Source organism: Nanorana parkeri, unplaced genomic scaffold (assembly GCF_000935625.1).
Source record: "Nanorana parkeri isolate BGI_ZX_2015 unplaced genomic scaffold, ASM93562v1 scaffold1258, whole genome shotgun sequence".
NCBI classification, from domain to species: domain Eukaryota; kingdom Metazoa; phylum Chordata; class Amphibia; order Anura; family Dicroglossidae; genus Nanorana; species Nanorana parkeri.
Window position 1 is genome coordinate 346,423 of NW_017307526.1, and position 14,857 is coordinate 361,279.

The following is a 14,857-nucleotide window of genomic DNA, read 5'->3' on the forward strand; positions in this document are numbered from 1 at the left end:
TCACTTGACCATTTGACAACAGCCTGTCACAGCTATGCTAGAGATGGTGATACCCCCACCAGAGTCCACTATCCACCAGAGTCCCAGAAACCTGCAACAATGCAATGCCCCTACCAGAGTCCCAGAACCCTGCAACAACAAATTCTACACCGCTCTACCCCAAATGCAAAAATGTAGATTTCTTAATTCTTTTTATACTGAACATCTATTCTCTTAATGACAGGTTAACTTTACGGTTGTTAAAACCCATTACAAATCAAACTTCATTAAACTAAGTAATTCTTTATAGTGTATTCCAAATCTTGTGACTTTTGCTCCTGGTTGACCCTGTGATCTTCTTGTTCTTTAGTTGTTGTCTGCTATTTTGACAGCGTAATTGTGGTACATTTTTCTTTAGTGACCGGAAATGCAGCCTTCCTGACAGACAAATAGAAGAGTTTTCACTCCGATTTTAAGGCATGTTTACTCCAACATAAGAGCGTGTGAGGTTTACATTAAGTTCAAGCTCCCCACAGCGCGCTCTCAGTTTTTAGATTTAATTGCACCATATGTTTGAAGTGTAGCTTCCTGTACTTCACTGTGTTTTACACATTAACAGGTCCATTCTTTATATGCAGTTCTTGAGGTTGGACTGCACCCATCATTTGTTTTCGAGAGCCGATGATTGTGACTCCAACTGTCTTCATGTCACTATATCAAGAAAAACAAACAAGGGTAATTAATATATGTTTAACATTCAATGGTATCTGTTAATTTTCTGCCATGAAGTGAAGAAACTAGAATTAGCTAGAAGAAGTAAGTACATTCAACTGGACTTGTTCTGTAATGTAGAAGATGTTTCATAACTTACCCAAACCATTTCTTCAGTATTAATGAGTGTCAGGAAAATGAGTCATCAGACATGTCTTCAACATTAAAGAACAAGTCTAGTTAAATATGACTAATTATTACTAGCTAAACCTTGACTTGTATAAATGAGAACCTTCACAGACAGAATTGTTAAAGAAAAGTTGTCAAGTCAAGGTTTAGCTAGTAATAATTAGTCATATTGAACTAGACTTGTTCTTTAATGTTGAAGACATTTCTGATTACTCATTTTCCTGACATTCATTAATACTGAAGACATGGTTTGGGTAAATTAAAGTCTTCTACATTACAGAACAAGCCCAGTTGAATGTACTAACTACTTCTAGCTAATTCTAGTTTTTTCACTTCAAGCTGGATTGCAGGAATTGGAATATGGGTGAAATAAGGACAGAACCCAACTTAAACAACAAATTTATAAAGCTAAAATACACTATGATAAACAGAAGGAATGCATATAACTGTAGGAGTGGTTCCCTTCATTATACAGTGTGCAGTGAATAGTGAATACTAGGGGGGTCATTCACAAAGCTGCCAAAAAAACAAACAATTTGGCGGAGCTAACAGTGACACCTAGCTCCGCCAAACTATTTCCTATTGGTCTGACACCTGCTAGAGTCAATGGCCAATGAATACCAACTGGGCGGAGATGGCCTTGACATCACGGCCACCTCCTCCCAGTTGTTATTGTTAAATGACAGATCAGTGTCCCCAGGTCATTTGGGGGAGCTGATCTGTCATTACAACTGGGCGGAGCGAGCTGTGAGATCATGGCTGGCTCCACCCAGCTGTCATTTGCAGGGAGAATGGTTGCCCTTCAGCTGGCCGTTCTCCCCACTTCAGTGTTCACTTCGGCTCAGTCGAGCCAAAGCATATGCTTTCGGCTCAGCTGAGCCCCTTGGGAGCCTTTGGCTGCTGTACGGGCTATTGTGAATAGCCCATACAGCAGCCCTTCAGTTCGACTGAACCGAAGGGCTCTGGCGGCCGAAGCTACGGCTGGATCATTCGGCTCTTGATGGAATAACCCCCTAGGTCTTGCTAGTCCAGGTTGCCTACCTCTGTTGTACAGTTTTAAGAAAAAAAAAAAGAGCCGCAAACAAAGTTTCACAAAGTCACTTTGTGTTTAAATAAAGCATACTAATTACAAGAGACGTGTAATTCCCACAAAGTACAATACATCAGCACAGCTTTCCTAAACTTTAGGCAAGTCCAAGGAACAATATAGTCATTCTAGCTAATAGAAAATAAAATGTCATCGCAGCAAAGCCTCAGCAATCCTTCATCAATGCCGAGCATATTTAGAGAGATGGTTGTTTAATGGGAAGCTCATTTAGGCAGGAAGAGTTTTACATAGTCATTTACTTAAAAACTCATCAGGTAATTATACTCATTAGTAGTCCAACAGAATGTCATTTTTTTCATTAGCTCTGGAGATCTCTGTGGTACAGTTGAATGCTCTCATGATGGAAGTCACTAAGCTGTTGATAGGACTATTTTCTGTAAGATATTCCCAGGGGGTCATTTGTGGACTTAAAACTCTAAGTGACCCGTGTGGGTTTTTTTTGCGTGTATTGCCATTTTCTGTCTATTATATGAACACTACTCCACACTATTTATGCAGTGTATGAACAAGATCTTTATGGCCATTACATAATATTCCAGTCAATAACGCTTCACCTCTCCTAACAGTGAGCTTCACCACACTACAGTAATATGAGCAATTTGATATACCTCCACTGCATCAGCCCAGTAAAGCTTCCTGTGTTATGCCAGAAAAGAAAACTTGATTTCATCTTTTCTTTATCCTATGTCTATGTCAGTGCTGTTGCTCTCCTGCAGTATCTTTGCAGCCACTTTGATTTACTAAAAGAACTGAAAATGTTCAATCAAAAAAAAGAGTCAATCTCCTGCAATGCCTGCATGGCATGTCTCAGGGCAGATTTTCTGTTGGTGACAACATTACATGTTGCCTATGTAATATGTGTTAAAAAACACTTGTATTACTCCAAAACACTTGTAAGCCCAAGTGACAGGGTGACAATACAGTAGCACAACTGGTAGAAAGAGATACAAGGTTGTCACATTAGACATTATTTTAAAGAAAGGTGCAGATTTAAATATTACTTTTTATATTACATTCACTTAGTGATGCATATGCTTTAACTCTTGGGCTTTAACAATGTTATCGTCCATCTAATAGGTGCAGTATGTCGATAGGCAGCACAAGATCAGATTGCAGAGGCATCTATAACATGATGTATTATTAAACAGTGTAGTATTAACCTGTCTTCTTTACAAATAACCTCCCTACCGCCTGCCAGGAAAATGTAGGGGAACCAATGGGCAATATGCCATTCACACTCTACTCTACTGTACACAATTTATTCTGTAGAATTTTAACGTTACTTTGACCAGACTTAGACCTCTGGAGTCTCAGAAAGGAGCCTGATTTTACTGCAATAATGTATACACATTTTCAGCACAGAAATTTTTTATGGCGCGCGTTCTCAAACCACACTTTCAGAACCGCTGACATTTATTCCAATATTTCTGAGTATTATAGTTTAAACTTGTCACTTGATCCTTTCTCTAATTATCCTTACTTTGCAGCTGACATTGAAGTAAGTATTTTGCTTCATATTTCTACTAATACTCCCTCTGTCAGCTCTCAAACTTCTGAAAACCCTTCCCTAAGGCTTCCTGGAAGACTGCTGTATAATCCTGGACAGAGATTTTGCTCATTATATATTGATAATATCCCTTTGTAACCCTGATTACTCATCACGCACAGAACATTCACATACTTTGAGTGCATGGAAACCTAGTTACGTGAATGGAGCATGATGAGTAACTTGCAGGGTTGTCTGAGGAATCGCAATGGTATTTAAGAAATGCCTGTGGTACTTTCATTTTTGAGGGCCTTGAAACCTTAACTACATTTAATGTGTACTGAGATATATATATATATATTAGCTGGAACCTTTTATAACTGAAAATATTTTAGCTCCTCTCTGATCCCCAGAAAAGGCATTAATTTCACCACATCTGGCATACTGCTTAGTATTCTATTTGAAGGACACTTTAGGCAGACTCTGATAAGCCTCCTTTAGCCTTGAATGGCTGATAACATGAGGTAGGCTTAACTCATATCTTTAAAATGTAAAAATGTAAATACAGAGCCTTTCTCACATATTGCACAGATAGAAGAGCTTTTGCATACCCTGTATATTTTTAAATGGCATTGCTTTAAAGGAAACCTGTAAAAAAAGAAAAAAAAAGTAGGCTGCCATTGCTGAGCTCTCTTCCCCAAAATCCTAGTCATGCTGGCCATCTGGTTACAAAAGTTTTAATTCCTACTCTGGAACAAATATGCAGATGACCTGACTTTCCAAACTACTGAAGCAAGTAGATATGCATAACACCAAGGAATTCAATTGAATGTATAGCCATTTGTTTTGTTTTGGATAGATTTCCTCTCACTTGTAGTTGCATTTAAGGGTCAAGAAGTGAAGGGACATGACATCCAATGACATCACAGACAGCAGAAAATAAGCTGACAGGTTTTTAACGCCTTACTACTGAATCCAAAACTACAACTTTCTTCTTTTTTTTTTTTTTTTACAATGCATGGACTTATTATTTCTGGGAGAAGGTCAGAAATGACAGTCCCCATATTTGCTCTATGATAGGTATATTTTATAAGAAACCTTCCATGAGACAAATATGTAAACTGCTATTGTTGACCTCCTTCTGAAGCCGGTTCTTTATGCTGAACCTCTGGCTACAGTAAATCTTAAGTCCCTGACTTGACCAAATATGGCACTGCACAGCAAGTGAAGTAAGAGTGAAGTCAGGACTGGGTTGTTCTAGGTCACATCAAAGAGAAACAAAGGTTAACTGCTAATTTTGGATAAGGGTTGCAAACAAAGGAAATATACTTACCTGATCCTCAATTCTTCCTGGCTGCTAGACTGGTCGCTGGGCTCCAGAGGTCTAAGGACCCATGACATCATCATGTCTAACAGATCTATTAGATGTGAAGATGCCGAGTGACATACCACAGCCAGAGCAGAAAGTGAGAGAGGTAAGCGCTGACTGCCGCAGGACCGAGCAGGTTAGTATATCTTCTTTATTCTGTTCCCTAAACCAAAACAAGCATTTAACTCTTGCAGTGCGTGGGTAGTCCTACTGTAAGGGTTAACTTTTGAAAATCCTGAAGTTGCGATTCTGGAGCTGCAATGACACTGTTCTACTATATGGTGGCTTGCACTATGCATGATTGCAGGCATTGATGATTCAAAATGAAATATAAATGATATTGACTTACTCTAATGAAATTTTTGCAATTGTTTCACAGGAGCTGTAGCTAACTCCTGATAAAATGTCCTTGCACTGTGCAGTCTGCATACCATCAAGCCAGTCTCCCGAGGGTCGGTATGTGGAGAAGTCTACATTGTTTTGATCCAATAGTAGATTTAATGGTCTGAAAAAAAGAAAGCATGTTATTTTACATGAACAAAATTGAACATAAAGATAAAAATAGGGGTTTTACTAGGAAATAATACTTTTTTAAAGAGTAACTCCACATTGACCGTTTATTTTAATTTGTTCTGCATTTTGCAGCTTTTCCGTTTACCACAATACTGGCTGATCTCAGCAAAAGTATAGTTACTCTTTAAAGGCAGCTGCACATTTAAAACAGGATCTTGGCATCTTCATGTTCTTTACTACAGGATGTGTACTTTTTGGAAATGTTTCCAAAGGTCACCATAGGCATGGATTTCAGATGTTTGCAAGTGATCTGCCTGACCAAAGACCTTTCTTTCCTCAGAAAAGATTCACAGAAAAAAAGCCTCATACAACATGTGAGTGTGCATGCTTATAAGAACTGCACCCCTGCCTTTCAGATATTTCAGTGGGCTGTTCGTTGAGAAATTCCAAAATAGGCAACACGCTTTTCCCTTATAAAAGGTCCTGGTTCCTAGAATTCAAAGTGTTATTTGTAAAACCCTTTCATCTGCACAGTTAGCTGTAAGATTGTAGTGGAAAGAGTAAATTCATTGCATGAAATTCAAGACCTGTTCCTTTCCAACTAAGCCGTGTGTTTTAGCACGAGAAAACTTGTGAACATGCTAGAAAATCTCCCTGTGAGCTGTGAGGACTATTCCTTTCATCAGCTGTGGAGAAACCATCATGCATGCTCCCCTCTCACAATCAACCTTGGCTCCACTTCCCCCCCAAGCCCCCCTTTTGGCTAGTCAGGCCACTCATCATATTTAAAGGAGAACTATGAGGTGAGTGATTTTTACTCATACTCATAGTTAGAGCCGATGTGTGACAATGGAAATGTCACACGTCAGCTCTATTGATCGGGAAGTGAGTGAACACATACCATCGCTCGCTCATTTTCAGATCAGCTTCATGCAGAGAGCAATGATGTCAGTCACAGCTCCCCGCAGGGATTCCCACCCACCCCTGTCCAATCCTCCAGTGCTGACTGGAGGAAAGGACGGGGAGGTGGCTGGCACTGCTGGCTCTGCCTCTAGATAGGCAAAGGCCGCTGTCAATCAGCCAGCTGGGTGGATCTTAACAGTATTTTCAGGATCCGCCCCGGCTGCGGCGCTCTTAGTATAAAGCAAGCAATAGCTCACTATATACTGAGCTTTGAGTCATGGGAGGAGGTTAGTATATGTCCTCCTGTGACCTTAAAGAGAACCATGGAATAAAGAGGTTACTCCATAGTTCTCTTTTAAGGACCAACAAGCTTGAATGACTTAAGGTAAAATATGCATATAGCATCAACTAATTCAATTGGTTCTACTATTCTTTATGACAGTAAATGTTCTGTAAAAGGTAACTTCGGCATATGCCTTTTACCATTATATTGCTCAACCCTAGTTCTACAATAGTATCGGGATCCACCTGGCTGCCAGATTGAGAGCTGCCTCTCTAGAGCCAGAGACAGTTGTGCCCACACCCTCTCCTGTCTGTCCCTCCAGTGAGGCTTGAGGGACAGAAAGGGGAAGGAGGCAATCTCTGCGGGAAGCATTGACTGATAACTCTCTGCTGGGAGGAGACTGTGACCTTTCTTGGTATAAGGAGCCTGAGAGCAGGCTCTAAGTATATTTTACTCTCCCAATACTTCTCCTTTAACCTGGGCTAACCAAAAATATGTATGGACCTCACTTCTGTGCAAAACAACTTGTGTGACCTGTTTGAATCAATTATGGAGAAAGATCTGGATTTTCTGGTAGGTCGTAGACTTAACAGAATGCAACACCAATCTGCGCTTCTAGAGCAAACAAAATACTTTTTGGTGTTAAATGAGGTACATAATCAAGAGAAAGAGATACAGGGGTTCATTTACTAAAGGAATAAAGCATTTTAACTTGGCAAGATGATTTTCATGTTCAAAGTTATTATAGTGAATATGATTAAAATTCCCTTTGCAAAGAATATAATTCACAAAAAAAGAAAGGAGAATTAAAAAAGAGGAACTTTTCTTGCACATGATTGGATGATTGAAGTCAGCATAGTTTCTTCACATTGACTAGCTAAGTATAATTTCCCTTCCAAATTGAACATGCTCTATTCTACTAGTAAATCAATCTTAGAATCTTGCTCCTGCACAAAACATTAGTAAAACCTCATCTTAAATATGCAGCTCAGTAGTGGGCACCAGTTAACAAAAAAAGGATGTTGCAGAACTGAAAAGAGCATAAAGAAATAGTTACTAAATTAATAAGGGGCATAAAGGACCTCAGCTACAGTATAAGAAAAGTTTAGCTAAATTTTACATATTCACCCTCGAGAAGAGGCCATTAGTGGGCCTCCTGTCACCTTAGTATACAGGTGAAACTCAAATAATTAGAATATCATGCAAAGTTCATTTATTTCACTAATGCAACTTAAAAGGTGAAACGAATATATGACATAGACTCATTACATGCAAAGCAAGATAATTAAAGCCGTGATTTGTCATAATTTTGATGATTATGGCTTACAGCTCATGAAAACCCCAAGAACCCCAAATCCACAACCTCAAAAAAGTAGATTATTACATGCAATCAATAAAACAAGGATTGTACATAGAACAATATCGGACCTCTGAAAAGTACAAGCATGCATATGTACTCAGTACTTGGTTTGGGCCCCTTTTGCAGCACTTACTGCAATTACTTTTGCATGATATTCTAATTATTCGAGTTTCACCTGTAAATACATACATAATAGACATGTGCGATTCCTTTCTTTCCGAATCGAAATTCGGACGACTTTTCGGAAATTCGGACATTCGGATGTATCTGAATTCCGAATTACAGATATAACGAATGCAAACGAATCCGAATTTCCGAAATTCAGTAGCGGTAGTTCGTTCGAACGTTCGTTTCGTTCCCGTTTCTTTTTCGTTTCGTTCGTTGAAGAAAAACATTTTTTCCACTCAAATGTCACTTTGCTGCAAACGAACGAATGAACAAAACGAAAACGAAACGAACGTGCAAATTGAACTACCGCTAATGAATTTCGTCCGAATCCGAATTCCGAATCCGAATTGACTTTCACACCCGAATCCCGAAAAACGAAATAACACAAATCCGAATTTAAAATGAAACGAAACTAAACAAATTTTTTGGCAGTGCACATGTCTAATAAATAGTCTATATCTAGTCTAATAGTCTATACATAAATAGTAATATTGGTGAAAAGTTTATACCTGGAGGAAAATAGTGTTAACCCCCTCAAAGGCTTCATTACAGTAAGAGCTGTATGAATAAAAATGGCTATTAATATTAATAAAAAATGGCACTGTAGTTTGTTTCTCCAGGGGAAAATCTAAGGGGTCTATTCACAAAGCTGCCGAAGGATCTGGCCGTAGCTTCGGCCGATCCTTCGGCTAGCTTGGGCCCCACGACCCCTTCGGTTCAGGAGAACCGAGAGATAGGGTATCAATGAGAATTTTTCCCTGTTGCTTTTAAAGTTTATTTTTATTCTTCTGGATGAACACAGGGTTTCAGGTTCTGCGGATGCAGGATTTTTATGAATATATTTATGTGTATCCCTATTGTCTTCTTCAGTGATTCCATCTCAATAAGCAAATAAGGACTCGCCTCTTGTCCCTCATTACACATAGTGAGCCACAATACAATGTATTTATTCTCACCTCAAAAGAAATGCCACACTTTGGAGCCAGCATCGTTGCATGCAGAAGTGACAACTAGCTAAGAACCCCTGTCTAAGCAAATATAAACCCACTTAAATTATTGATTAAGATGCTAGGTATGCAATGTTTACTTGAGATTAGACTTTGCTCCAAGCACAATTTCTATAATTCTCTGGCTTTAGGAACTTGAGCTTGAACTTGAACTTTAGGAACTTGAGTAGCAACATTTTTTTTTGACAAATAGTTGACAACCTTTTTTTTTAACTTGTAGTTATATATTTGCATTCATTTGTTAAATACTGTAAAAAGGTGATCAGCACATTGTTTTTCCCCTTCTTTTGTTTACTGAAAATTGTCTAATAAAAATCAAAGTTAAAAAAATATTTGACCAAACTTATATTAGCACAGGTTGTAACTAAATAACAGTTAAGGAAGGTAATTGTAATTTTAATAAATGTGTTTTGTAGAGTCTAATGACATCTGGAGAATTACACTCATTTTATAAATCCCAAATATTATTATTTATCAGGAAAAGGCCTAACCTCTTTAAAGATTTTTTTCTCCCTGAATGCGTTTTATGTGCTGGTAATATAACACCAAATAGCTACCGCTGTTAGCTAAAATAAGTGTATCACCTTTGGACTCATATATTTTGTTGGCAATACGTCTATGATTCCCAAGACATTTCTGAAGTATTTATGAAGTGTTGCAGTAGGAAAGAATGTGAGGTTTTACCTCAGTTTTCTCTATATTTATTTTTTAACTGGTGTTACTGGTCTTTGATTAGCTTTATCTGAGGCACACGGCTTTAAAATAAAGGAATTTGTACTACTTCATTGAGAAAGAACAGATTCCACAGATTAGGGATTTACATAGTCAACGTTAAGCCTTCATGTCCATGACTTGGATAAAAGAAGCAATGAAAAAGAAAGGGGGCCTAATTTAAAGGCCCCTAACCTCCGAATAACCAGTGATGTGAAGTATTGTTTTACTTTTTCCAATGTTCCTCAGAGGAATCAAAGTCGAAATTGGTTACTTTCCTCCTCAGAGAGGACATCTGGGCAGTTTATCAATGAAGAGGAATGTGTCTGAAAGTGGGAAGCGCCTGTGATGTTTCCACATATGCACTGAGGGAATGTGGGCCTTTAAGATCAGCTGCAGTCACCGGCATTTTCTTGGACCAAGCTCCCAGTCAGGGGTCCAAGACTAAAATTTATGGGCCGGGTGATGTTCACCATGAGCTCACACTTAACTAAACAAATTAGATGGGTCTCCATTCAGGCAGCTGTAAAGAAGCCCTGCCGAGCTCCACCTGATCTTTTACAGCTTTTCATAAATCAGTACCCACTAGGCCACAGACTGCAGTCATTAAAAAGACATCATGAGGATGACATATCTACAGAGGAAGAGAACACAAAACTTCTCCACTTCCCCTTTTTGCCATTCTGTAGTCTGTGTGTGGTAAACAAAAAAAAGTGTGGTTAATAGGAAAAAAGTCAAGTCAAGACATATGTAACAGGAACCATTTAACTTAGCTTTAGAAGGTGAGCAGAAGAGGGGAGATACATGATCATTCTTATCTGAATAACATTTAGTTTGCTAAAGCACTGTGCATCATACACAATTGCAATGCTTAAATAAAATACAGTTTTAACCTTTTAAAAAAAAAATTGAATCCTTCAATGCATCTCAATACTGTTGGTCTCATCCACTCTCCATGCATTCACTTCAGTGATGACTGCATGGCATTTCTCAGGGATGCATTTCTGATACTGACAACAGTGGACCATGTCTGTATGATGTGTGTTAAAACTGCCCTTTGTAGTCTCTATCAGAAGCCCATTTGACAGGGCGCTAATGCAAGAGCATAACTGGGAGACATGGACTGAGCGATGTCACCCTGTAACAGAAACAGCTTGAACAAAGACCTTCATGGCAGGATCACCAGATAATTTAATAAAAAGCTGCAGTTTTAAAACTAATTAAATATTTAAAATTGCAAAAACATGTTAACTCATATCATAGAAGCATTCATGCACCTTTTATACCTAAGTAGACCATGCCATTCCTCTTGCTCTCCCATCAAGCGGTACCTCTAAATAAAAGCTGTTATACTGTAAGCACTTAATCACTCTACATGTCATGTTACAGCTTTTTAGAAATCCCTATATAGCAGCTATTAAATAGAAATCAGACTTTTGAAGGTAGGTTTATATTGAACACAATCTTTCTGGATTCAGTGACCTCATCTCTCTTTCCCTAATTGGCTGAAACTTTTTTGTATTTGTATTTGTTGAGATCAGCCCATAGAAAAAATAAATAGATCCATCCAATGGGGAAAGTAGAACTGAAGGAAGCTGAAGTCAATGTGAAAGTCACTAAAGTGGAATTTAGCACTGAGCGTTACCAGCTTATATCTAGGGTTTGCTAGAGCTAGAGCAAAAAAGGTGCTTACAACAGCCTCATTTACAGGTACTGGTACAAACATATGGGATAACACAATTAATGGCATGGTTTACCTTACGTAAAGGTATAGGATTGGCTACTATAGGTTAATCAATGTTGTTAAACTTTAGTGGCACACTTCACCAATGATAGGATCATTATAAACTGCAGAGAACATATTTATGTGGTTCAATGTGTCGCTTCCTTTCTGGCAGGATGAGTGATACATTGCTATTTTGCTGTTGGACAGGCTGCAGAATGTAAATCACCAGTAAAGGAGCAATGTCTTGCTCTTCCACCACAAAAAAGAAAGAGACCAGCTGTATAAAAGACTATTCCAATGAAAGTGAGGAAATTTAATGTACCGGACACAGCACAAAAGAGATCGCCATCTAAGGAACTCCCCCTGTCTACCCTGTTTACCCTATTTAGCCCTTTATAGTGATACTGCAGCCAATGGCACAATCACCAGTGTGACATCAGTCTTATTCTGAGTGGATCTGAGCAATCTTTGTTTCTGAAATTAGGGTTAGTTTGAAAAACATTATTATATTTTTAATACCACCTATACCAGCAAATAGTAATGGAGTAGAGAAAAAGGTTGGATGCTTTTTTTTTTTACAATTTACAGTATAGTATCCAAATTCTGATTTGGTAACATTAATAGTTGATAATTAATAGCTAATAGTTTTGTAATATTTAAGGGTTACAATTTCTTGTTGCTTCTATTTATTTGAAATGTTAGGAGGGGCTGTGAGGGGTCTAAAGTGGCCTGCCCATTGTATGTTAATGAAGCTTATCAGATAAACACAATCCTCAAATTTCAGTCCCAAGACTTTCTATTGGGACAGATTACTGCTAAAGGGCTAAGAAAAATCTGGAATCAGCCATCTTGCCTGATTTAACAAAACATCTAAAAGTTAAGACATTTTTTAAATGTATTTTTCGGTATAATGTGTGAATAGGAACACATAACAAACATATGGAGGGGTTTTCCTAAATTTGACTGCAAAAGTGGCAATATACTTTAAGGTCAAAACTACTGTAAGTGCTTGATATACATTGTAAGAATAGATAAGGCAGCACTGGGATACTGCAAAGGCTTTAACGGTGGTACAGGATTCAACCAAATAATGGTGTATGGTAATGTAACACTTGAATTCTACTTGCAGTTTACACATTGTCAGCAAATAACTGAATTTAGAAGCTAACTTTCTGTTCCAGTCTGAAAGGCTGATGGACCTTCAGCAGCAATAAGCTTATAACTGCTCTTCTGTGGCTTCATGACTGCCAGCACTGGCAATCTACTACTGTAATTGGCCTACTAATGGCAATAGACTGGGTGTTTAATGACTTCCCACAAAAATAATTTATTTTCTGTCTGTAAAGATAGTTAAATCAGATTTGGCATGTTTAGTACTCTTTTCTGGGAAATAGGAATGCACTGTGCATAACTGGGCAGTTTTAAGCCATTCTCCTCACTCGTCACCGTTCCCCAAACATAATTTCATTTAAAAAGTACAATTTTTCCACTCGTTGGGCTTGTGTGTTTATTTTGCTCAGTGCTGGGGAAGCATGAAGCAATTTAAAGCAAAACTATCAAAGTTTCAGAAATGCTTTCTGACAAAGATGGTTAAAGGCGTTGAGTGAGCTAGGATTCAGATGGCATTGTGTAATGCTTATTAACATGGATAGACAAACACAAAGCAAGGGTGTAGTCCAAGACTGGAGTTTAAAAAAAAATTAAATACCCTGTCTACCCTACATAGCAAATTAATTGTATTTATGAAAGCACAGGGAATAGAGTTGGGGTGATGTGAATTATTAATACATTTGCCTGGCAGGGCAATATGTGACTCTATAATCTACAATAGCTCTTTTAGGAATACATACAAGATGATTTACAGAATAGCTTCTCAAATGCCAAACAACATCGATCAAGAACAGTTCTTGTGTCCCTTCTTAGCAGGTGGTAATTTGCAGCTATCCTACAAGCTTCCATACATCTGTTGACTAAAACAGTGAGCAGTAAAGTAGACCATTTTAGAGTGGCAATGGTACACAAAGGCCAGTCTGAAACATTAAACATTATCCATCAGTTTCCAAACTTTGGATGATACCCTGATGAGGTTGGAACGTAAATTATGAGTAGGGATTTGAGACAGTTGTCATGGAAGCAGCCACAGGATCTTAATACAAATAATTCAGGGAGAAAATTTAATCGCATCTGCTTCAATTAGCAAAAAAAAAAAGGTTATAATAAAAAGACTAACATTATTTTGATTATTTATTTACTTATACTAACGAAGTGTAAAATTAAAAGATATTTAAAGCTGAACTCTATGCAGATATAAAAAACACAAACTATTGCAACTCTGCAATCGTATATACATTATTAAATGTAGTTTTTGCATACATGTGTACCTTCATTTGACTTGGTAGCAGCCTATCAGCCTTTTGCAGACCCTACACAGCAAGGCTGAACGGTTAGAAGAAGAAGAGAAAGCAGAGTGACAGAGAAACAAACTCATCACCATTCTGCTTTTCCTTTAATTGCCCAGGCACAGCCTTGGGGTAGGTCCCGGATGACCTGGGCTCGGAAGAAGTGAGTTGAATGGTGCTGGCTATCAGATTGAGGACATCTAGTGGCAGAAAAAGTACTATGGTGGAGATTTCTGGAGTGAAGCTGAATATTGCAGCAAAAGCTGTTTTGTTATATAATTTTTTAAAGGGCCATTTATTTTTATCTTGTTGCTTTTGGCTGGCTGCTTTAAGTAAAATTTTATTTCACATAAAAGGAATTTTCATAAAAAAACTCTGCAAACCTTGCAGAAAAAAAGAAAAAGCCAAGTTGTAAAAAGATTAGCAAGATAAATGCATAATAACTGCATAGCTATAAAATATGCATTGATTCTGGAGCAAAAGGTCTCTTAATTACTTGATGAAAGGGGAAGCCCCTATAATAATCTATACATGGTAAATAAATTATCATCGTTGACACGTATAGTTCCTATTAATTATTTAAACTAGATATTATATATATTTTATAAAACAATTATATGTATATGTGAAAACCTTTTCCCACACATTTTTTTTCAGCAAACATTTCAAACAATGTTTTGCATTATAGTGACACCGTAATTTCATCCAAGAAATGGTATGTAAAGATGTATAAACCAATATATATTATATGTTGGGTAATGGAACATAGACGCCGGACACCTCATTCTGATGTGTATTTATGTTAACAGTTATGTTGGAATTGCTTAAAGTGACATTAAACCCTCAGATTTTTTAACATAAAACAATACTGTAATGTGTGCCTTACTTTAATCCATGGTTGTTTCCCTTCTCTTTGCTGCTCTTCCTTTTAAATCTGTATCTGTT

The 14,857-nt window shown here is 37.8% G+C and overlaps 1 protein-coding gene across 1 annotated transcript in view; it reads right to left on the minus strand.

Moving 5' to 3' along the window:
* Positions 1-262: 262 nt before the first annotated feature.
* LOC108797301 (ephrin type-A receptor 3) overlaps positions 263-14,857 on the minus strand; it is a 122,510-nt gene continuing 107,915 nt past the window's right edge. Inside the window, exons 13-14 of the mRNA XM_018568881.1 lie at positions 5,192-5,347; positions 263-690 (exon numbers count right to left, since the gene is read on the minus strand). Of these exons, the coding sequence (XP_018424383.1) occupies positions 585-690; positions 5,192-5,347 (262 nt within the window). The 3' untranslated portion in view covers positions 263-584. The remainder of the gene's footprint in view (positions 691-5,191; positions 5,348-14,857) is intronic.